The sequence below is a fragment of the Typopeltis vanoorti genome, chromosome 10 (assembly GCF_054136105.1).
Source record: "Typopeltis vanoorti isolate ZY-2024b chromosome 10, IOZ_Tvanoo_1.0, whole genome shotgun sequence".
In the NCBI taxonomy this organism is placed as follows: Eukaryota; Metazoa; Arthropoda; class Arachnida; order Uropygi; family Thelyphonidae; genus Typopeltis; species Typopeltis vanoorti.
In genome coordinates, this window is record NC_143558.1 from 101,342,568 (window position 1) to 101,369,356 (window position 26,789).

General features: G+C 35.0%; 1 protein-coding gene across 1 annotated transcript in view; it reads right to left on the reverse strand.

The window, feature by feature from the left end:
* Window positions 1-19,991: 19,991 nt before the first annotated feature.
* crn (pre-mRNA splicing factor crn) overlaps window positions 19,992-26,789 on the reverse strand; it is a 300,399-nt gene continuing 293,601 nt past the window's right edge. Inside the window, exon 15 of the mRNA XM_090398753.1 lies at window positions 19,992-20,580. Coding sequence (XP_090254879.1) covers window positions 20,413-20,580 — 168 coding nt within the window. The 3' untranslated portion in view covers window positions 19,992-20,412. The remainder of the gene's footprint in view (window positions 20,581-26,789) is intronic.

Consider the following 26,789-nt stretch of genomic DNA (forward strand, 5'->3'; position numbering starts at 1 on the left):
AAGGTAGAAGTGGAGGAATTTTTTGAGGCTTTAGAAAAAGCAACTGACACAATGAAAAAGGAAAAGTTGGTCCTTGTTGGGGATCTAAATAGTAGAGTAGGAATTGATTGTGAGACATACAAAAATATTTTGGGAAAATTTGGAGAAAAGAGCAACGCTAATAATAATGGCAAATATCTGTTGGATTTCTGCTCAGGACATGGACTGGTTATTACTAACACCATGTTCCAACATAAAAATGTGCACAAATTCACATGGAGAGAAGAGGCTAGGAATAAGAAAAGTCTCATTGACTATGTTATTGTTGATAGTGATGTTTTCTCCCTGGTGCAGGACACCAGAGTGTACAGAGGATTTGAAATTGGAAGTGATCACTATTTAGTCTTGAGCAGAATAAAATTGAATTTCATATTGAAAAGAATAACATGTAAGAAAGTTTTAAAGCGAATAAAAGTTGAGCAGCTCTCAGATGTGAACTGTAGACTAAAATACAGAAATATTATTGAAAAGAAAATGAAAGAGTTTGAGAACAGGAATCAAACCTTGGAGATTCAGTGGCAAACTCTGAAGGAAACATTGATTGATTCTGCCAGAGAGGCATGTGGTGAGGTTGTGTGCAAGGATAAAAAAATCAGAACTCCCTGGTGGACACAGGAAGTTAAAGAGGCAGTGAAGGAAAAGAAGAAAGCATATCAAAAGTTCCTGGCAAATAAGTCAGCTTTTACTCTTACAGAATACAGAGACAAATGTAAGAAAGCTAAACAGTGTGTAAAACTAGCTAAACAAAAGTCATGGGAGGACTTTGGCAAGAATATAGAAAATAAATATCAAGAAGGTGGCAAAATATTCTGGAGGTTGTTGAAGAAGCTTAGGAATGGAGGAAAGAGTGCTGTAAAAGGAATTAGAGATGATAAAGGTGAAATGAAAACAGGAGAAAAAGATATCCTTGAAGTATGGAGTGATTACTTTGAAAAACTGCTAAATGAAACAAGCAGTGATGACAGCACAGTGATAAAAAATACTGACCAGGCATGCAGTCAGGAATACATATCCATACTTGAAGTAGAAAAAGCCATCAAAGGCTTGAAATGTGGAAAGGCAGCAGGAGCAGATGATATTCGACCAGAAATGCTGAAGTATGGTGGTATAAGAGTCTTACAGTGGCTGCACTGCATAGTTCAGAAAGCCTGGACAGAGGGACGAATTCCTGATGATTGGAGTAGAGCTCTCATAGTACCCATATATAAAAAGGGAAATAAAACTGAATGTGAGAATTACAGAGGTATTTCCCTACTGAGTGTTCCTGCCAAGATCTATGCAAGTATACTTGAGAAACGGTTGAGAAGAACTGTGGAAGAAAACCTTGGTGAAGAACAAGCTGGATTCAGGCCAAATAGAGGCTGTCAGGATCAGATCTTCACTTTACGACAAATAGTCGAGAAAGCATGGGAATATAACAAAGATCTGTATTTAAGTTTTGTCGATTTGGAAAAGGCATATGACAAGGTGCCAAGAGAGAAGCTATTCAATGCGCTGCAATTATATGGTGTCAATGGGGCATTATATCAAGCAATACTTAGTCTTTATTTGAGTTGTGAGTCAGCAGTTAGAATTGAAGGAAGTACAGGAAGATGGTTTAATGTTAAATCTGGTGTGAGACAAGGATGTACATTATCCCCTCTGTTATTCATTATCTATATGGATCACATTATGAAGGAAAGTGGTATTAAACCTGATATCAAAATTGGAGATGTTAATGTCAGCTCTTTGCTTTATGCAGATGATGTTATACTTCTAAATAAATCCGCTACAAGTCTGCAAGATTCTCTGACTAAATTGAATAGCTGTTGTAATAGATATGGTATGAAGGTCAGCAATAAAAAGACAAAGACAATGAAAATAGGCAGAATCATTGAAAATGTCAACTGTGTTGTGAATGGAGAACCTGTGGAACAAGTAAAACATTTCAGCTACTTAGGCACAATTTTTACTGAAGATGGTAAATTAAATATGGAAATAGACAACAGAATCAGCAAAGCTGGTATCGTGGGAAGTCAATTGATTAAATTCATATGGAATAAGAAACAAATTAGTCGAAACACTAAATTAGCTGTATACAAGACTGTGTTCAAACCAATTTTAACTTATGGATCTGAGAGCTGGGTCAGAAGTAAAACACTTGACCAAGGACTAGAGACCGCAGATATGAGAGTCCTGAGAAAGATTAGAGGCGTGAACAGATGGCATCAATGGCAATATCATATTAAAAATGAGGATATTAGGAAAGAACTTGACATTGTCAGCATCCAGGAATGCGTTAGCAGAGCTAATCTCAGATGGTATGGTCACTTAATAGAATGGGAGAGGAAAGATTAGCAAAACAAGTGTTCTCTGCCAGGTTGGCAGGAAAACGACCCAGAGGAAGACCAAGATATAGGTGGATTGATACGGTACAAAGTGCCTTAGACGATAGAAATATAAGATCTGATAATGTTGGAGTCTTGACAAGTAACAGACTGATTTGGAGGAAAATTGTAGATAGGAAGTTAGTAATGATGTAATTTTTTCATGTAGTACTGTCATATCCTGTACACACCTTGAGGGTACATGGCAGGAATTTGATGATGATGATGATGATCGGTTCAGGTAAAAGTAATATGTCATGGTCAATTCCTCTTAGCAATAGTTCAGTATCAACAAGAATTGACAAAATAGCAACGGACATTGGAAAAAAAACTTTATGATTTAAAAGCCATAGAATTTTCTTTGCAACTCGATGAGACAACTTTATGACAACAAAACTTTGTTAACGGCCTACATGCATTATATAAATATAGTATGTCCACAGATTCGAGACACTTCTGTGGATGTCAACAGGAGGAGAATCCATTCCGATAATAGGGTAATCAGTCCGTATAGTGGGATGAGTTAATATTACACGTCTGAAAATTAACTTCTCTTTTATGATCATTATAGTTAACTATGTTGCTTGTATAACAGTTGGAAAATTTTACCTATAAAGCACATGATTTTGCATGTTGGCGACCAATTCGTACGTCCTTCATTTCTTTCTCCCCTTCAGCATGAATCGACTATTTTTGGCAAGTCGCCAAGCAGAGATCTATAAACTGCAGGCGAATTATACTAATGAAGATATTATTGAAGAGTTTCTATTTGCTGAACAACTGAAAATTGACACAAAAGGTTCTACAATTTTTAAAGTTGTTAAGACTTTTTTAATGCTAAAAACATTCCTCTCACAAATATTGTGTGTACAACTGATGGAGCACTACTGTGGATTTATAGCACATTTAAAAGAAGCAGTTCCAAATATCTTTACAGTTCACTGCATTCTTCATAGACAGCCTTTGTCTACTGCTAAGATGCTTTGCAGCTTACATAATACTTTGGATGATGTTATTAAAACAGTGAATAAAATAAAAGCCCAGTCATTGAATACCTGTATTTTTTCGAAACTTTGTAATGAAAATGAATAAGAATGGAAACTGTCTGCGATGATTAAATGATCTCTACGATACTGTTTTGGAATTTCTTAATTCACGTAATGAGAACACGTGTAATGCTCTAAAAAAAAAAAAAAAAAAAAGTTGACATCGCATAACTTTGATATTTTCATCAATTAAATGAGGTTAACATCAAATTGCAAGGAAGCAACATGAATCTTATTAAAGGAAAGGGAATTATAAATGCTTTTATCAGCAAATTAACATTCTACAAGTTGAGCATTGCAAGACAAATTTTCTGCAGTTCCCAAGCCTACAAATAATAGATGATGATTTAATATTAGATAGATACAGATTTGGATTGTTATTGTTTCCTTCTTCTGACACTGAAAGAAAGACTTGATGATTTGATTCAAACCCTTTGATGAGCTTAAAATACCCCATTGGATCATAAATGCTAAATGCTTTTATCAGCAAATTAACATTCTACAAGTTGAGCATTGCAAGACAAATTTTCTGCAGTTCCCAAGCCTACAAATAATAGATGATGATTTAATATTAGATAGATACAGATTTGGATTGTTATTGTTTCCTTCTTCTGACACTGAAAGAAAGACTTGATGATTTGATTCAAACCCTTTGATGAGCTTAAAATACCCCATTGGATCATAAATCCATTTCTTTCTGATGCCACTTCTGTTCATCCAAATTTGTGTGAAGAATTTATTGACTTTAAAAATGATTTTGAAGCTCAAGTACAATTTCAGCAGCATAGCTATGAAAGGTTCTGGCCATACATACAAGTATCCTCAGCTTTGGCAAGAAATAAAATTACTGCTCATTCCTTTTCCTTCTTCATACTTGGTTGAGAAAGGATTTGGAGTTGTGTTGCAATTGTTAATTAAGCAGCAAAATAGATTGCAAATAAAAACGAAAGAGGAGACTTGAGACCTCGTTTGTCGAACATCGAACCTGATATGGCAAAATTAGCAAGATGTCATCAGGCTCAGGGTAGCCATTAACCCCCCCAACTGGTCACGACATCTAGATAAATCTGGATACGAAGCTTTAAAACCCATTGAATAACATGGATAAGAAATGCAATTTGGTGTCACTATTTCATCCACAATGGCCAGTAGGGAGGTTAATGATTGACTTTTTAAATACAGTAAGTTTACATCTTTTTTGAGTAAAAATCAATTTGTATGAAAATCATTAGTTTTTAATTTAAGTATCAGATCAATTATGTTGATGATAATTTAGGTTTGCCTAATAAAATATATTATAATTATCTTATTGAGCAATTAACCTAGTGTAAAATTGAGCAGGGGGGACACCAGGCCGTACAAATAGTTGAAAGGCGGCACCAAGCAAAAAAAAAAAAAAAAGATTAAGAACCACTGGTTTAAACCAATAAGAATAAACTTTGGTTAGCTAAATCCCAAATTGCCAGTCCATCCTCATTCATTCAATATCTGGGTAGATACCTAACAGAGTACACCATGAGAAGGTGAGGATTTAGACATTAGGTCAGAAGCCTAGGTAGATTCTCTGCATTCCTTAAAAGGCTATGTCGAAGTCTTCCAGTTATATAGCTTTGACCCTTCAGCACCCCTGAAGCTAAATCCCAAATTGCCAGTCCATCCTCATTCATTCAATATCTGGGTAGATACCTAACAGAGTACACCATGAGAAGGTGAGGATTTAGACATTAGGTCAGAAGCCTAGGTAGGTTCTCTGCATTCCTTAAAAGGCTATGTGGAAGTCTTCCAGTTATATAGCTTTGACCCTTCAGCACCCCTGAATTGTTACCTATTCTATATATTTATATAGATCTATTTGGGGTCAGCCTGTATTTATATGTTTACAGTAAATATTTACTTTTTTTTTATACTTGAGCTTCGCAACATGTTGATCTGTGAAGTCAGTGCACCATCATGGGTACGAATCTGAAACATTCTAACCAACCAATAAACAAAATAAAATAAATGTTTAGTTAACTTCCATAACTGACTGTTAATAGAGAAAGTGGGATGGGGGAAGATTAACGCCAAAAGAAGTAAGGCTAAGTATAAGACATTTTGTTTGGATTTATTATTGGACCATGATTCTTTATAAATATATGTATACAATCGTCTACAAGTTTCGCAAAGCTCAAGTCTCTCTGCCATCTTCAGGACATCACTAACATTAAATGCTAAAAAAAAAGAATGCAGTAACGACAGTAAAATTAAAATTGAAAAGACGCGTGACATTAAGAGCATGGATACTTAGTCATCGTTTGTAGATCGCGTTTTATAGTTTTTCGCGAAATTGAGTTCTGCCAAACATAGTGAATTTATTAAGCTTTTCCAAATGTCTTTTAATATCATGCCTTGATTTCTGTTGAGATTGTCTCCTGTCCGGAGTACCACTGCAGCTTCTTTAAAGTTTCTACATCTGAAATCTTCTTCAGTGTACGGCAAAGCTGTTGTTCCAATCGATGGAGTGGTTCGAAATCGAGAAATGATTAGCTAATCCTGAGGTGTTGAAATCTCCTATATGTTCTTTTTTGTTCGGATTTCTAGCCTATATAATTCAGTTCAGGAACATGGGATGTTATATACACCTGCATACTCGTAAAAGGTGATGCTGTCCTTAGGAGATCTTAACACGTGTCTTGTAGTTAAAATAGGTTTGAAGGCAATCCTGATGTTGAAAGACCTCATGATTTTTGCTATTTTCATTGAAACCGAGCCGGCATAAGGTATGACAATGTATACTGCCTAACTCGAGGCTATCGCTGTGGGCTGTTTCTATTGAGAATCCTTTGAATAACATTTTTTGACTAGAGTTTTAGATATGAGTGAGAGCTCATCAAGCAGATCTTTTTCTTCTGTTGATATTTGTTGCTCGATTTTTAAGCATGTGTATAATGCTAAGGTTTTGTGCATAATGGTAAGTAGATTTAAAGTGAAGATAGTTCAGTGTCTGTAGGTTTGCGGTTGTGAGCTTGATTTGTCCATTCTGTTGTTTTTTTATTAGTACATCCTTTTTTGGATGTAATTGATTGTTATTTTCCAACTCTAATGTGAACTTAATTTTTTTGTGGAAAGCATTTATTTTTTTGAGGAACTCATATGAGGCATTTTCTGTATCTTTCCAAATGATGAAGACATCGTTTACGTATCTCCACCAGACTAATGGTTTCAGATTTATTTTGGATAGGATGTCAGCTTCTAGTTTTTCCATGAACAGATCCATGCACGATGGTGACAAGGGACTGCCCATGGCTAAGCTATCAAGTTGTTGATACTAGATGTTATTTACTTTAAAATAGTTTGATTTAAGGCAATGGCAGAAAAGCTGAGCAATGTCGTTTGGAAAGAGATTTATGATCTTAATTGCGTCATCAACTGGTACGTTTGTGAATAATGACACCACGTCTAGACTTGCAAGTATATCTGTATCTGAGGTGACAGCAGACTTCCTTGCCTTACTCCTCATTTAATGTTAATTGAGTCTGTAATAATGTCATCAACTTGAACAGGTGCGTTTCCTTTTGGTTCCGATACATATAACTTGATACATGATCCTTTTATCTTTGCCATCTAATCCAATTCTTTTTAATACCACAATCATTTTAGTATGTCGGACTTTGTCAAATGCTTTCTCGAAGTTGAAGCAAATGAATACTTCCTTGTTTTGGTCACTACATTTTTGGAATAAGATTTTAGAACAGAAAAGAGCCTCTCTCATTCTCAAACTGTTTCTGAAGCAGAATTGGGTATCACTGATGGTGTCTTCACATTTTCTGTATATTCTTTTTTGAATTATTTTCAGAAACAGTTTGAGAACATGACTCATTAGGCTGATCATTCTATAACCATTCCAAGTTTTCATATTTGCTTTTTTAGGTAGCATGATGAAGGTCGACTAACCAGTCTTGAGGGATTATGCCTGTATCGTAGATCTTATTAAATAGCTTTACTAATATAACAATGTTGTCACTTTCTAATAACTTTACTATTTCTGCTAGTATTCTATCAGAGCCTAAGGCTTTACCATTTTTAGCTGAGTTCAGCATACGTTCTACCTCTGATCTTAGAATGCATGGACCTTCCATTTGTTGATAGGTATTTCTGGATTCTGTCTGTTATTAGTAGAGTTCTACATGTTTCACCCATTATATTTTGTCATCCTTTTCAGATATTATTTCTCCCTTTTTGTTTCGAAGGATACATAGTTGTTTTTTCTTAAATGTACCTGAGGTCTATTTCAACTTTTTGTGTATATTAAAACTGTCATACGTTTCCTGTAGAATTTCTATTTCATACAGATTTCTTTTGCTTCTTTGATCTTGCCTTTAATAATTTTCAGAACCTCTTTATATTTTGTTGGACTATGATTTTTATATGATCTGCATTGATCCACGAGAGAAAAAATTTTGTCAGTTATCCAATCTTTCTTTTTTACCGATCTATCAGGACACAAGGTATTGGTACATTTCTCTATGAAGACAGATTTTAATTTGTCTCATGATTCATCATTCTTGATAAGTGCTATCTCTTGATTCAGATCTTGACTCAATTTGTTTCTTCTCTCTCTCTCCTAGACCAAACCTTTTTTTGTTGATGTTTCTTAAATATAACTTTCAATCTAAGTTTTAACTCTGTCACCAGTAGATTATGATCAAAGTAATATCCGCAGTAGGATAGGTTTTTGTACTCCTTATGGAACTTCGAAATCATTGATTAATTAATTAGCAATTAATCAGTTTGGTTTCTGACTATATTTGCATTATTATCCTGTGGTGATCAAGTATATAGCCTTCGGGATGGTAATTTAAACAATGTGTTTGTGATTATTAGTTCCTCTTCTTGGCAGAATTGAATAAGACGGTCTCCTCTCTGATTTCTTGTCCCCAGTCCATGTTTGCCAACTATATCTCCGATGGTATCAGCAACTTTTATTAACAGTATCTGGTGATAAATTGATGGGATACATTCAGTAATTTTTTTTTTCATGTTTACCTAGTATTCTAACATTGCAGCAAGCTCTTCTTCTAACGCATGGCTGCTTTGTTAGTGCTTGCCAGGAGAACAGTAGGTTTAGTAGAACAATTTGCAACTGCAAGGGGCCTGGTAGATTTAGGGAATGTGGCTGGTCTTTGGTGGAATGGATAACAGATGTCAATTCCTCCCAATATCTCATCCTTATTTCAGTTCACAGTGAACTCAGTCTATTTCATTTGATAAGGAAAATTTTCAGATACAGTGTACAGCCAGGGATGCTTCACTTCCCCTGGCTAACTTCTTCATGAAGACCTTTGAAGAAAGTCTTAAACTCTGCCTCACATAACCCGTTATCTGGCTATGTTATGTAGATGATGACTCCAATTGGCTACATGGCCTGGATTAACTCCACAATTTCTTAACACATCTAAACAATCCACACCCCTAGATCCAATTTACCTTAGAAAAGGAAATCAACATATCTTCGATTCTTAGGCACTTTGATTACATGCCAGCATGATGGATCCATGGCATTCTTCATTGACAGAAAACTTACACATACAGGCAGATACATTCACCAGCACTATGGGATCATAACAGCACTATGGGATTATCCATGTATTCTTTTTGTGATCCAATCTTGTGATACTAAGCATACTTTCCATACTAAATTGTGTTGTTCTTAATTTTTGAATTTCCTTTGCATTCAGTGTCCATGTTTCACAGCCGTCAGCATAGGAAGAATACACTGGTTAAAAACTTTACTCTTTGAATATTGAATGTAATTTTTCAAATACTTTCCACCCAAGCATAATGCACCTTTTTATATATACGAATTTTTATATATATCTGACCAGGTATTTGTAAATTCGTTGATTTATTTTAGGGCTTCTAAAGAAGCTGATGTCGATATTGAATAAAATGTCTTTTTTAAACTCAGTAAAGGTTAGACCTAAGGGTTTTTTGTATTCATTTGTCTCTTTAGATATGTATGATGAATACTGCTGTAGTATTTTCTGACTTGTTGAGGTTGGCAAAAATCTAGTATGTTTTGTATTCTGTTGCTAATGTAATTTTATTTCGAAAATATCAGATAACAAAAGGACAAAAATGGCTTCTGCAAAGTAAGCCACCGTATAGTGCTCGCAGGTGAAGCACACCATCTGTCAAAGATGTTGCTCAGTGTATGTTCGATGAGAAATCCTGTCAACAAATTGATAAAATTTCTTTCTCAAATAATACAGTTTCATGCAGAAATCATGATATTGTTGCTGAGGATATTGAGCAGGAACTTATTTTAAGACTTCAGTCATGTGATGAGTATACCCTTTACAATTAGACGATACAATGAACATTACAAATCTATTAATTTTATTAGTTTTCGTTTGTTATTACTACAATAACTCTATTGAAGAAGACATGTTACTCTGTGAAAATTTATAAACCAATACAACAGGAGAAATATTTAAATGTATCGACGATTTTTATGAAGACTCATGGATTAAGTAGGGAGAAATGCAGCAATGGTACGAAGTGTATGATAAACCTGTGAAAGTGGCAACACGAATTAAAAATGTTGCTAAAACGTTGTACGAGTAGTCACTGTGTTCTTCCTAGACATGCACTAGTTGCCTGAAATATCCCTTCATCTTTAAAATGTTCTTCTGATGAAGCAGTGAAAACATGACAATTAACTTACAAGATTATTCAAAATTATACGTGAAGATATGGGGCAGCCAACATACATTTTTGTTGATACATACTGAAATTAGATGGCTGTCATGTGGCAGAGTTCTTGTCAGATTGAATTACAGAAAGAGCTTGCCATAGTCTTACAAAATGACAATTTTATATTAGCAGATCGCTTTAGATCTTCGTGGTTGAATCAAATTGCTTATCTGATGGATATCACAAAATTGAATGATATTTCTCTCTTCCTTCAAGGAAAAAATGTAAATATTTTCGACACGAAAGTTATAATACTGTACCATGGCTGTTGGAAAAAAATAATATGGATCCAACTTTAAATGAATTTTTACAGGAATCGAACTGGGAAATTGACGAGGAAATTTGAAAAGAAATTATTTATCATATAAAATCAATAAATGTGGCATTACTTTCCTATACTAAAAAATAACTTGGCTTTTCACTCCTTTCAATATTAAAGAAAACAAGAACTATCTACTTCAGAATATTAAAATATCATCGACCTGACATCAAACAGCCAAATAAAAGTTAAATTTAATGAAGTATCGTTAAACAAGTTTTGGTGTGACTTAAAAGAAGATTCAAATTTATTCAAAAAAGCAATCCATTGTTTGATGCCATTTAGTACCACATATTTATGTGAAAGCAGATTTTCACTCTACTTTGTGCAGAAGGCTTATGATAATACCTATTTTTTGTGAAGAATGATTATGTGAAGATGCGTGGTGTCCTGTAAACAGAAAATTCAATATTACCAACAGAGTTACGATGCGTTAACGCATCCAAAAAATGGAGAGACCATTTTAGATTCACGTGCAATAGTGAACTTAATGCAAGTATATAAAACGAGTGCATTTTATCCAGAAATTGAAGTAGTTCTGTTTCAGGATGACCAGACTGCAAAGATATTGACAAAACGTAGCCAAATGAGAGGTCATGGAGAAATTGCATTAGAAATCAGAATCTCTGAATACTCCATAAAATAAATTATCATCAAATTCCTGACATGTACCCTCAAGGGGTGTACAGGATATGATAGAACTACATGAAAAATTTACATCATTACTAACTTCCTATCTCCAATTTGCCTCCAAATCAGTCTGTTACTTGTCAAGACTACAATATTATCAGATCTTATATTTCTATTATCTAAGGCACTTTGTACCTATCAATCCACCTATATCTTGGTCTTCCTCCTGCAACCTAGCAGAGAACACTTGTTTTGCTAATCTTTCCTCTCTGATTCTGTTTAGGTGAAACCACCTGAGATTAGCTCTGCTAATGCATTCCTGGATGCTGCCAATGTCAAGTTCTTTCTTAACGTCCTCGTTTTTAATATGATAGCAAATTGATGCTATCTGTTCATGCTCCTAATCTTTCTCAGGATTCATATCTGCAGTCTCTATTCTGTGGTCAAGTATTTTACTTCTGACCCAGCTCTCAGATCCATAAGTTAAAATTGGTTTGAACACCGTCTTGTATACAGCTAATTTAGTGTTTGACTAATTTCTCTCTTATTTCATATACATTTATTCAATTGACTTCCCACCATACCAGCTTTGCTGATTCTGTTGTCTATTTCCATATTTAATTTACAATCGTTATTAAAATTCATGCCTAAGTAGCTGAAATGTTTTACTCGTTCTACAGGTTCTCCATTCATAATGCAATTGATATTTTCAATGCTTCTGCCTATTTTCATCGTCTTTGCCTTGTTATTGCTGACCTTCATACCATATCTATTACAACAACTCCAACCTTAATATCATCCACTACCATCTGTAATCCACCAAATCCCACCTACTCTTTTTAACAGAAACTCAAATCTCCCCACACTATTCATCTCAACCTTCCTAACTATACACTATTTAACTCCTTTCGACCCAAGGGTGGCATGAGTGCATATATCCGCTCTGACATACTCTGCCAGAGAGCACGTAACCTAGAATTGCCCAACTTCGACCTTCTTTGGCTGAAGATATCCCTTCCCCACTCAGTCAAATTCATCTGCTGTCTCTATCACTCTCCTAATACCACTCAATCACTCTGAGCTCTTTCATTTCCTCTCCTTAAAAGTAGATTTTCTCCAGTCCCACTCACCTAACAGCGAAATCATCCTCCTGGGTGATTTGAACGTCAATTACACCAATTAGCTATCCTCTTCCAGTTATACAGATACTGCAAGCAGAGATAACCTGATAACCTGATTCAGATGATAACCTGAATCAGGTTATCAGGTTATCTGGTATGCTGAACCAGAATACCAGATAACCTGAACCACTCTCCAAATACCCTAGATCTCTTCCTTATTAATGACCCCTCCAAATATGCAATGAATGTAGTGAGCTCCCCCTGGGTAATTCTGACCACAACCTAGTGCTCTTCTCCTCCCCCATGCAACAACGCTTACACAGTCACTCCCACACAATAGTTTGGCATAGCAGTGCGAAATGGGACATTCTCTGAGTCTACTATGCTTCATTCCCTTGGTTGAATTATTGTTTCCGGTCTTCCAGTCCAAACACATGCACCGAATGTATCACCAAAGTAATTTTCATGCCAGTGAGGAGTACTTTGGTGCATATGTTTGGACTGGAAGACTGGAAACAATAATTCAACCAAAGGAATGAAGCTTGAAACAGATGCAAGAAAACTATCAATGCTTCTAAAACAGAATTGCAGCCTGTCCAAATGGCAGCCATGCCTTTTGGTCTCTTGCCAAGGCAATTGGCCATAACTTTAGCCTACACTATTCCCACCTCTATCATACCCAGATGGCTCAGTTGCAACATCACCCATAGAAACAGCTAACCTCCATGCTTCACACTTTGCTTCTAATGCACACATAACTGACAATGGCAAATGCCCTCCAGTCATTCCAACTGCCCAACATACATACAATGCCCACTGTATCCTTTTGCCAAAAAGATATCATAAACCTGTTGTCTAAATTAGACACAAAAAAAGTCTCCTGGCCCTGGCGGCATTCCTGCAATTGTCCTGAAGGTCTGTGCACCAGAACTGACTCCTATGCTATGCCATCTGTACATACTCTCTTACTTCACTGGTATATATCCCAAAGCCTGGAAACTGGCCTAAATTAACCCATTCCTAAAAAGGGTGACAAAATCAATGCCATCTAACTACCACCCTATCTAACTCACTCCAGTCCTATCTAAAGTGATGGAGAAAAACCATCAACTCCTAATCTACCTTGAAGGTACCCAGCTATTAAGTGACCGCCAGTACATATTCCGTCGAAGCAGATCAACAGGAGATCTACTCATACATCACTCAATACTGTACAAGTGCCATAGAGAAATTTGGCAAATCCCAAGTAGTTGCACTTGATATCTCTAAAGCCTTTGACCGATTCTGGCACAAAGGCTTACTAAGCAAACTCCCATCACTTGGACTGTCTCGGGACTTCTGCAGATGGATTGCCAGCTTTCTGTCTGATGGTAGAACGCTCCCTATCCTCTCACCATCCAACTAATGCTGGGGTCCAAGGTTCAGTTCTCTCACCGACCCTCTTCCTTCTATATATCAGTGACCTACTTCAGTTGTGTAAAATCTTGCATAGAAGGATTTTGTACAATTCCTAATCTGCTGATTTTACTAGAAAATGAAACTTCATACAAAATACTTGTGGTTAATTAGCAATTTTTTTTATGTTTATGTAGTATGGAAATAAGTTAACTTAAATATTGTGATCGCCAAATTTCTCTAAAGAACAAAGTTAAGTGTAAATTTAATTGTAACAAAGGAAAGTTCCAGACAAAGAAATATGCCAGGCAGAATAACTTATGACCTAAGGCAATCACTATTGCAAAGGTCAAGTATACATGGGGTTTCCTGGCTTAATGCAGTGACATCAAAGTGGATGGGAAGGCCCTCCCAAGAAAAATCCGGGGAATGAATCGGTGGCAGTTCCAAGGTTGAAGGAAGAGATAAAGAGGAAGGATTAATAAATCGAAGCTCCCTTTTCCACAGGTAGTTGAGAAGACTCTTTCTTGTTGGTGGCTTGTAGCACTTTGGTGTGCAATTTTTGGTTATTTTGTCATCGCCTGTACCCAGATGCTGTTCCAGCTTTCGGTTCCAGTCCTCGATGCAAAGAATTCCAGTGTGTATTGCTGATTCAAGATTGCAGATCCACGTCCTGCCAACAGACGACGCAACAGAAGGCTCGATTATGCAGAACGATGGTCAGTTCCAGAATTCCAGCCGCCAAGTTTCCTAAAGGTCTCCCTTGATGAAATGTCTTCGATATTGTAAAAGGCACCCAGTAGTGAGCTACATTGGAAGATAAAAGATGAAGATAACGATCTAAAGCAGGGGTCGGCGGCAGCCCAAACGTGCATTTTTGGCGTCCCATAAAAGGTTAGCCATACTTACATGGCACGTATGCTGAATTATTGAAATAATACATTTTATAATATGAATAATAAATTAAAAAATAATTTTATACCAATACTTTGTGATATCACATGCAAATTGGCACGATTCAACCGTGTGAGTCATCAGGATTGGGGATAACAAAGGTGGCTTCATCCGACGAAAACCGAGAATTTGGCGCACTTTTGCAGTTGCGTCCCCTGGTCTGTCATATATTTGTTAAAAAATTTCAAAAATGAGTTCAAGAGAACGTAAAATTGCAGATGAAGGAAAAAGATTTAATGATAAAGAACAGCAAGTACTTTGATAATTGGGGTAAGTTCCTTTGTCTTATTTGTCATAAAAGTGTTGCTGTTATAAAAGAATATAATATCAGACGTCATTACGAGAATGTCGTACTTTAAATATTTCTGTGTTTTTTAAGACTGATAATTTTAAGTTTTTTTTTGCTCATTATTTTCTCTTAAATAAATGCTTGCCGCCCGTTTATTAAAAATAAAAGTTGAATGTGGCCTGCCGCTGATTTAAGGATCTACTATTGCGGACTAGATGACTAAAAAGTAAGGCCTTGTATAGGAATTTTCTAGAGGTGAAATTTGTGGCAGAAATTACTATTGTATTGAAATTTTGTTAGAGTTAAGAACAGTAATAAGGACTCTAGATTATGAGGTAAATTTTTGTGAAATATCCTGCTGAGTTATGTGTGTTAAGATAGAGTTGATATACGTGACGGTTTAGAGTGCGTGATATAATTTAATGTCCGAGTTGAAATATGATGTAGTATGCACAAGTCTGTTTTAATATATGAATAATTTGTAGGAATAATTAGTGCATTAGACCAATTTGTTTAAAAGAGAATTATTAAGCTAGGTTGATTAATTTGAATCCAAGCTAATATTGCTGAAAGGTATAGAGCCTGAGAGGTTTTGAATGGTTAGTGTTAACTTTTAGTGTACATTCAATTAGCAGGAATAAATTGTTTTGTTTATCAAATAATTTGCCTGATTCCTGCATACCAATGCACTGCTCATAAAATTCGAATCTGTGTGACCTTGAGTATGAGTAGCCACGACTGAAAGAATTTTGCATTGCTAGATTTAGTAATAAGTGTAAGAGAGAAAAATTCCATGCCTTGCTGGGTGTTTTTCTTTGGAAGGATATTCAACTCCTATCTACGAATTTTGATGGTGCAGTCGAGATAAACAAATAAATTTTCGGAATTCAAAATAGAAAAACGGCAGTAGTTCAGACAAAGAAAGTGGCTCCGGCCAGAGGCAATTTCTTAGTTCTAAAGTTTCGTGCATGTGTAGAAGCATAATTGCAGCCTTGAGACAAAGGGGGGATTAAAGTTGAATGAGAGGATTAAAAATAGGAGACTAAATCAAGCAACGTATTTAGAGCTCAGAGTTACGATTGTATATTAAGTTTAAGTAAAGTAAAATATTCAGTATTTGAGCAGGATAAAATTGAATTTCATATTGAAAAGAATAACATGTAAGAAAGTTTAGTTTTAAAGCGAATAAAAGTTGAGCAGCTCTCAGATGTGAACTGTAGACTAAAATACACAAAGATTATTGAAGAAAAAATGAAAGAGTTTGAGAACAGGAACCAAACTTTAGAGATTCAGTTGCAAGCCTTGAAGAAAACCTTGATTGATTCAGCCAGAGAGGCATCTGGTGAGGTTGTCTGCAAGGATAGAAAAATCAGAATTCCATGGTGGACACAGGAAGTAAAAGAGGCAGTGAAGAAAAAGAAGAAAGCATATCAAAAGTTTCTGGCAAATAAGACAGCTTGTGCTCTTAGAGAATACAGAGACAAATGTAAGAAAGCTAAACACTGTGTAAAACTACCTAAACAAAAGTCATGGGAGGACCTTTGTCAAGAACATAGAAAATAAATAACAAGAAGGTAGCAAAATATTCTACAGGTTGTTGAAGAAGCTTAGAAATGAAAGAAAGAGTGCTGATAAAGGTACATGAAAACGGGAGAAAAGATATCCTTAAAGTATGGAGTAATTACTTCGAAAAATTGCTAAATGAAACAAGCAGTGAGGACAGCAGTGGTAAAAAACACTGACCAGGCATGCAGTCAGAAATACATATCCATACTTGAAGTACAAAAAGCCATCAAAGGCTTGAAATGTGGAAAGGCAGCAGGAGTAGATGATTCGACTAGAAATAATGAAGTATGGTGGTATAAAAGTCTTACAGTGGCTGCACTGCATAGTTCAGAATGCCTGGACAGAGGGACGAATTCCCAATGATTGGAGTAGAGCTCTCATAGTACCTATATATAAAAAGGGAAATAAAACTGAATGTGAGAATTACAGAGGTATTTCCCTACTGAGTGCTACTGGTAAGATATATGCAAGTATACTTGAGAAACGGTTGAGAAGAATTGTAGAAGAAACGCTTGATGAAGAACAAGCTGGATTCAGGCCAAATAGAGGCTGTCAGGATCTGATCTTCACTTTACGACAAACAGTGGAGAAATCATGGGAATATAACAAAGATCTATATTTGAGTTTTGTAGATCTCGAAAAGGCATATGATAAGGTGCCAAGAGAGAAACTATTCAATACGCTACAGTTATATGGTGTCAATATGGGACATTATATCAAGCAATATTTAGTCTTTATTTGAGTTGTAAGTCAGCAGTTAGAATTGAAGTACAGAAAGATGGTTTAATGTTAAATCTGGTGTGAGACAAGGATGTACATTATCCCCTCTGTTATTCATTATCTATATGGATCACATTATGAAAGAAAGTGGTATTAAACATGATATCAAAATTGGAGATGTTAATGTCAGCGCTTTGCTTTATGCGGACGATGTTATACTTTTCAATAAATCCGTAAGTCTGCAAGATTCCTTGACTAAATTGAATAACTGTTGTAATAGATATGGCATGAAGGTCAGCATTAAAAAGAGAAAGACAATGAAAATAGGCAGAATCGTTGAAAATGTCAACTGCATTGTGAATGGAGAACTTGTGGAACAAGTAAAACATTTCAGCTACTTATGCACGATATTTAGTGAAGATGGTAAATTAAATATGGAAATAGACAACAGAATCAATAAAGCTGGTATAGTAGGAAGTCATTTGAATAAATTTATATGGAATAAGAGAGAAATTAGTCAGAACTAAATTAGCTGTATACAAGACAGTGTTCAAACCAGTTTTAACATATGGATCTGAGAGCTGGGTCAGAACTAAAACACTTGACCAAAGACTAGAGACCAGAGATATGAGAATCCTGAGGAAGATTAGAGGCGTGAACAGATGGCATCAATAGCAATATTATATTCAAAATGAAGATATTAGGAAAGAACTTGACATTGTCAACATCCAGGAATGCATTAGCAGACTAATCTCAGGTGGTATGGTCACTTAAACAGAATGGGCGAGGAAAGATTAGCAAAAGAAGTGTTCTCTGCTAGGTTGGCAGGAAAACGACCCAGAGGAAGACCAAGATAGGTGGATTGATATGGTACAAAGTGCCTTAGACGACAGAAATATAAGATCTGATAATGTTGGAGTCTTGACAAGTAACAGACTGATCTGGAGGAAAATTGTAGATAGGAAGTTAGTAATGATGTAAATTTTTCATGTAGTACTATCATATCCTATACACCCCTTGATGGCACGTGGCAGGAATTTGATGATGATGAAATACTGAGTATATAACTTTTGAACAAGTACAATAAAGCACAAAAACAAATAAGAGTAATATAAATTTTACAATGGTGCAAACGACACTAAATTTTATGGTTGACCTCTAACCCAATACAGTTTTGCAGATGAGAGCACATTACACTCCTCCCTTTCATTCAACAAACCCTACTCTACACAACTCACTTCAACCTACAGAACATCAACCACCACTGCCCTTAATTCCGACCAATGGGTCTCAGATAACCTCATCAACTTCAATGCTAGTAAAACCCCAGTTCTATCTTATTTCTCACAAAAAGAAACATTTTCCTCAAGCATCATTTTTGATAACACTCAAATTCCCAGACAAGATGAGATGCCATTCCTGGCATAAACACATCACAACCATTGCATCCTCAGCTTCTAAAAAACTACGTTTTCTCTTTCGCTCAAGATGCTAGTTCATCTCTACACAGCTGTTAACATTATACAAATCACAAATCCGCCCAGCTATTGAATACTGCTCTCAGATTTGGAGTGGGGCTCCTAAGAGTTCCCTCAAAATGATTGACTCAATACAGAGGAGAGCAATTAGACTGATAAATGACCCATCTCTCACCAACTTGTTCCCCTCACTTTCACATAGATGCTTGTTCCCTGCAATTTGTATATTCTATATTTCCATGGAAAATGTTCATCTGAAACAGCATCAATAATTCCCCCATTCTGTACTAAGCCCATTGCAACATGCACAGCTGCCACTCAACATCCTTTCACAGTACACTTTGAAACCCACAGAACAAGTTTCTTTTCCTCCTCCTTCATCCTTGCCACTGCGGTACAGTCTTCCCCCTGACATATTTCCCAAGGAATACAACATACAGGCTTTTAAATCAAATATAAATAAGTTTCTCCTTACCCAACCCACCACCCATATATGGTACTAACGTACTATAGGTTGACCAGCAACCACCCATATATGGGCCCAATATATATATATATATAAAAAAGTTATTCAATTTAGTCAGGGAATGCTGCAGACTTCTACCAAATTTATTTAGAAGTATAACATCATCCACATAAAGTAAGGAGCTGAGAATAACAATCCCAAATTTGATATCAGGTTTAGTATCACTTTCCATCATAATGTGATCCATAGAATAGATAATGAATAACAGAGGGGGATAATGTACATCCTTGTCTGACACCAGATTTAACATTAAACCACCTTCCTGTACTTCCTTCAATTCTAACTGCTGACTTACAACTCAAATAAAGACTAAGTATTGCTTGACCATACAACTGGTCTCTTGATTTTACATCAAACCATCTTCCTATTTCCTTCAACTGCTTACTGACAACTCAGTAACACTACTGAGATACGTGATATTATATTCATGCTGTATGACTCTTATTCAGATTTTAAATTTGTTACCAGTTCCTTTGCCTTCTCCCTGAATGAAGCTCATGGACATAGAGAACAAAATATATAGGAGGAATAAATTCTATTTTAGCTTACACTTACATTTGTGAAGCTGTTATTTTTAAAAAAAAATTGTACTATGTATATCTGAGCTTTTTTCACTACAGCCAATTAAAAATAGTATATAAACGTCTCTGTCTGTCTGTGTGTGCATGCATACACATGCCAATAATTATGAAATTATCATCTGTGTAATGACTGTTTCTGTTTAAAAACATGTGAGCTTTGGGTATGCATGCACATGTAGGTAAGGTAAGATATTCAACTGTCTAATAAGAATAAGGACTATTTATACAACAGGCATAAGAAAATATATTAGGTATTTTGTACAAAAATGCATGAGATATAAATACAGATGACAAACTGCATGGCATGATTAACAATAAAGCAAACATGAACAAGTATACAATGATACATCTAAATGTAGGCTGAATTGTGATTACAAAATCACTTTATAAAGCTTGATTCATGATATAGTATATAATTTAATGGCAGGTATTTGAATGTTTATTTCTTATTCATCTGTTCAAAAGTAAAACTCTTTAACAGAATTTAGTGGTAACTTTGGTATTCAGTGTCAGATGATGTAAATAATAGCTGTTTGGAATTAGTGTCGATCTAAAATAATTAAGGGTATGAGTGGTCAGTTTTTAGACAGATTTGTCTATTTGATACAGCCTAGACAGATAATTATTTACAAGAGAAACTAAGAAAATTAGAGTATTGGCAACACGTGGTCTTCACTGTCCTGGGAATCTCTGTTTTCAGTTTCTTCTTTATTTTTTTTCCACTTCTTTGCAAGCTCCAGAAGTTTGATATGTGGTTGAGCTGCTTCATCAGTTGGGAAAATGTAATCATAAAATTCCTCCCAGCCAGCATTGGACTGAAACATGAAATAAATGAAGACTGAATTAATGAATGTGGAAGAACACATACACAGATGCAACTATCCCTTGTTTTACATTTAGATTTTTCTATTTACAGCAATTTTTCTTGTTATTAGTACTTTTTTTTTACAACTAGCTTTCTAACAAGTTCCAAATTTTTTTTTTGTTTGTTTGTTTTTAAATTATAAGTTTAAAATATATATAAACTGCCAGATAATTTTTTCTTTCTAAATATGAAATTTTTACACACATACACACAGATGCAACTATCCCTTGTTTTACATTTAGATTTTACTTCTGTTATTAAATTATAAGTTTAAAATATATATAAACTGCCAGATAATTTTTTTCTTTCTAAATATGGAATTTTTCATTGTGAATAGAATTGAATATCGCACATAAAATCTAAACTTCTTGACCAGCTTGATTTTAAGCTTGATTTTAAGATAAAGTCACTTGATTTTATTAAAAGCAACCAAAATGAAATCAAAAACTAGTAAATCGAAATAAACTAAACCTTGTAGACATCTGCAATAATACAATATCCTCCCACTGCAACAAGTGATCAAGAGCCAGAGAATTGATTCTTAAACTTGAAAACCAAAGTTGAGCCTAAAATCCTAAATCATGCCTCATCATAGTACATAAATCATACATCAGTTACAGTAGTTTAAGACTGGAGATCCAAGTGAGGTCTTGTAAAGAAACAGTAATACAGCTCTTAGGAACTTAGCTCCTAAGAGCTGTATTACTGTTCTACATTATGAGAGAAGGTCACTACTCAGACCGGTTTCAACCTTTATTGAGGTCTTATCAGTGAGTACATAGACCTAGTCAATACCAAGTTTGTAGCAAACAGAACTTGCGTCCCTTCTATGAGAATTGCTAAGAAGGTGTCTCCTAATAAATTACTAATTATATGAAGAGCCAAAGGCTTCTATATTCAGCTGAGAAACAATATGGGATGTAATATCCCTTGACTATTATAAAAAATTTAAAATTTATCAAAACTTACACACACAAACACTTACAGACCATACGTGGCATGGCACCATTCAATCAAGAGAAATGTAAAGATGCAGTATTAAATCATGACTGTTATTAGTTAGTTAATTAGCATAAAACATTATAACTATTCATTAGAGTATAGGCTAGACTACTGTAAAGCAATTGTATTGATTGTACTAGGCCAGCGATTTTTAACTGGTGTGCCGCGAGATTTGTGAAAACAAATTAATTGAAAGAAATGTCGTAACTTGCACATTTATTTATTAGTGTCTAGTCTTCCATCCACACCTGAAGCTCCCTTATTTATATTTTACAAAACTCACAGTTGGTGAATCGGTTTAAAATTGTGTGTTAATTAGCTTTAATCATTATAGTATAGGCTAGACCACTGTAAAGCAATTGCATTGATTGCACTAGGCCAGCGATTTTTAACTGGTGTGCTGCGAGATTTGTGAAAACAAATTAATTGAAAGAAATGTCGTAACTTGCACATTTATTTATTAGTGTCTAGTCTTCCATCCACACCTGAAGCTCCCTTATTTATATTTTACAAAACTCACAGTTGGTGAATCGGTTTAAAATTGTGTGTTAATTAGCTTTAATCATTATAGTATAGGCTAGACCACTGTAAAGCAATTGCATTGATTGCACTAGGCCAGCGATTTTTAACTGGTGTGCTGCGAGATTTGTGAAAACAAATTAATTGAAAGAAATGTCGTAACTTGCACATTTATTTATTAGTGTCTAGTCTTCCATCCACACCTGAAGCTCCCTTATTTATATTTTACAAAACTCACAGTTGGTGAATCGGTTTAAAATTGTGTGTTAATTAGCTTTAATCATTATAGTATAGGCTAGACCACTGTAAAGCAATTGCATTGATTGCACTAGGCCAGCGATTTTTAACTGGTGTGCTGCGAGATTTGTGAAAACAAATTAATTGAAAGAAATGTCGTAACTTGCACATTTATTTATTAGTGTCTAGTCTTCCATCCACACCTGAAGCTCCCTTATTTATATTTTACGAAACTCACGGTTGGTGAATCGGTTTAAAATTGTGTGTTAATTAGCTTTAATCATTAGAGTATAGGCTAGACCACTGTAAAGCAATTGCATTGATTGCACTAGGCCAGCGATTTTTAACTGGTGTGCTGCGAGATTTGTGAAAACAAATTAATTGAAAGAAATGTCGTAACTTGCACATTTATTTATTAGTGTCTAGTCTTCCATCCACACCTGAAGCTCCCTTATTTATATTTTACGAAACTCACGGTTGGTGAATCGGTTTAAAATTGTGTGTTAATTAGCTTTAATCTTTTGATAAGTGACAAATAACTTCATTTAATTCTCTCTTTTTTTTTTTTTTTTTCATTCAGTTAATTTTATTCAATAGTATTCCTTTAACATGGATAAATTTGTAAAAAAAACGAAAATCTGAAGACAATGAAGAAAGTGAAGCTAGTTTTGCCAAGCACATCAGCAGCTGATACCATATATAGTACTGGTTCTTCTAAAACTAACTTAAAAATTAACGTTCACCATTACGACAAAAATTATTTGTCATTTGGCTTTATTTCCAGTCAAGAATATCCACCACGTCCTACATGTGTAGTTTGTGGCGAAAAATTAGCACACAACACTATGGTTCCAAGTAAATTAAAAAAAACATTTACAATCTAAACATTCTCACTTGAGGGAAAAGCTGGCTGAATATTTTAAAAGACTCGTACCGGATAAAACTATTCAAGCAAAAAGATGGACTAAATTTGTAACTGTGTCTGAAAAAGCCCAAGAAGCCAGTTATGCAATCGCAGAAATTGTTGCTAAAAAATGAAATCTCACATAATTGCAGAATCTGTAATTCTGCCAGCATGTTGTAAAATTGTCAATATCATGTTTGGCAAGGAATAGGAAAAGGAGATTTTAAAAAGTCCTTCGTCAGATAACACCATTTATCGACGTATTCAAGATTTGGCCAAAGATGTTGAGTTGCAAGTTGTATCTCACATTAAGGAAGCAGATATGTTTACTATTCAATTGGACTAATCAACTGATGTAACTGGTAAAGCTCAATTTCTAGCCTTCAGTAGATTTATTTATAAGGAAGATATTATAGAATAGTTTTTATTTTGTCGACCACTCCCGGAAACAATGAAGGGCCAAGATATTTTTGATGGTGTTGATAATTACTTTAATTGCCATAACTTGTCTTGGGATTCTTGCATCAGTATTTGCACAGATGATGCCCGCTTGATGTCAGGAAATGTAAAAGGATTTGTTACACTGCTTCAAAATAAGAATTCTAGAATTATTTTTACACATTGTTTTCTCCACAGAGAAGTACTAGCATCAAAATCATTGGTACCTGAGCATAAAAAAGTACTAGACGAGATATCAGAATTGTCAATTAATTATATAAAAGCCAGGCCATTACAATCGAAATTATTTGCAGCACTATGCTCCTCAATGGGAGCTTCTTACATGCAGTTGTTAATATATACAGAAGTGAGATGGTTATCTTGTGGACGAGTTTTATCAGATTTTCTTAGCAACGAGCTTTAGTGCAGTAAGGTTGCACTAAACTGACAAAACTAATGCATTCAAGGAAAAACTAATACTTTGGGAAGAATCAGAAAAGAAAATGCAGTAAATATGTTTGAACTAATGAAAAAGTGCAAACTGAATGAAAATCTAATAGATCTAATTTTACAAACCTTAAGATTACTAAATACAAATATTGAAAAATATTTTTCCTCACTTGATATATCATCCTTCAATTGGATAAGAGATCCATTTGTCTTAAGCATGTGCAAATTGGGAAATTTAAAGATTACAGAGGAGGACAAATTAACAGATATAAGAAATGATGGAGGTTTAAAACTAAAACATTCAACAATAGATACTACTTCATTTTGGTTATCTCTAATAAGTGAATTCCCCAATATTACCAAAAAAGCAATAGAAGTACTTCTTCCATTCTCCACGTCATATTTGTGCAAATCAAGCTTTTCCACAATGAATATTATTAAAGATGATTATTAATGAATATGCCTATCTAAAATTCGACCTCGCTCAAAAGACATTCTGAAACAACATTAAGTTCAGATATCTCATTAAAATAAACTGCAAGTATGTATATTATTTAATGCATTTAATATTCATTTGAAAAAATCAATACAAATTTTTAAAAATAATTTTGAGTATTGTTTTCTTACTCAAAATGTCAAATATATAGCTTCAATTTTTTTGAAGCAAAAAGGATAAGTAATTACTATTATCAATATCTTGTGTGTGTAAATCAATCAAAATTATGCCTATTTTTTGCCAGATCATCAAAAAAATTAAAAGAATATATTTTTAGCGTGCCATATTATGAGAAAGGTTGAAAATCACTGCACTAGGCTACCATATTGATGCTTCTTCATTATCAATGCATGAATCATTATACCTTCAAGGCTTCCAGCCACGATCTATTTTTGTTCTTTAATAATATTCATTGCGGAAAATAAACAGGAATGATTTCTTTTTCGATATCTAGTGTTAGTAATACCTATGACATCTACAGTATTTTGTATCATATAAGACAATATTGATGTAGGTACTGACAGACATATAATTTCATCTTGTAAACAGACAATATAAACTTATGGTATCGATAAATACTGTACAGCACTGTAAATGTATTTTCACTTCTTTATAATTTTCTGTAATAACATTTTCTTTTCTAACTTACTTTATTGTCAGAATATACAGAATACTGTTAAATCTTCAATGAAAGGTTTATTATATTGTAAAATATTTCATTCAGATTTAACAGGTACAAAAATTCCCGTAGAAAATGCTTGTATATAGGTATAAGTGAAATGGTTGATAAGAAATAACGAGAGTCATTTAATTGTAATATAATGCTAAGTATTCTTGTAAAACCGATAAGAGTTGAAATTTTGTGAAAGTTATGTTAACATGAGAAAGAGAGATCTAAGTATATAATGAGATAATCGGCTTAAAGAAATGACCCCAGGCAGTCACATACGTGAGGTCCAAGTTGCGCAGTGGAGAACGCAACGAGGAGATAATGGTACCAGGTGCAAGAATTTTGGATGCCGGCAGGAAAAGAGGGACATAGTAGGGAGAACAGCTCAGCAAGGATATATATAGAACTTGGCGATGCCAACTCTAGGCTTTTCTTTTGTTCAGGATTCCTGTTCCAATCATTCCAGGAGAAGGTGTGTGAGAGCGGCCGAAAGGAACGATGTCCAGTGGCAGCTATGCCGCCAGATAGCAATCCAGTGCAGGCATAATCATCGGTACAGCGGAAAAGCCAGGGCAAACCGATCAACATGCGGAACCACAAGGCCCGAACCTGGCAGAGCAGCTTAACCCACATTGGAAAAAGGTGATTCGTGATTGTAATCACTAGTTGTCCTACTTGAAGACAGCTGACCGTAAGGGAGGGTAACAAGCCGTCTCAATTTTTTTTGGAAGATAGAGAGAAAAGGCAAGAGAGATCCTGATGCTCAGTAATGTAGAAACTTTTCAATTCCTTTGTATGCAAGAAACAGTTAGTGTGCAATAATGTGCGGATATGCCCAGTGATTAGACTTACAAAAAATGAAACAGGACTTTACTATCTAATCAACTAGTAGATTGTCTTAGCTCTGAGTAAGAATTCATGTACAGTGTGGTATTGAATTGCAAAAGTATGTTATAGTCTGATAGTTCTTGAATCTAGAATAAGATAAATGCTTGTACAAGAATGTTAGTTGAATAGGATGATGTTAGAAAATTAGAAAAATTAGAAATTGCCGATCAATCTGAAAGGCAAAATCTATAGGACAGTAGGCGAGATGGTTTGGTCATGTGATGAGGAGGGAGGATGAATATGTGGGAAAATGGTCATGCAGATGGATGTGCAAGGAAGGAGGAAGCATAGGCGGCCAAAGAAGAGATGGAGGGAGCTGGTAGAAGAGGACTTGAGGATGAAGGACTTGGATGTGGTGACAGCCCAAGACAGGAGGATGTGAAGGAGACTCATCATCAACAGTGACCCCACTTAAGTGGGAGAAGCTGCAGAAGAAGAAGAAGGGGAGATTCAGTTTTGTTAAGTGATCTTCATATTTGTATATCATATTAGAGTAATGAATAAACCTTTCTTTTTTGTACCTAACAAATTGCCTGATCTGTGAACTCAATGCAC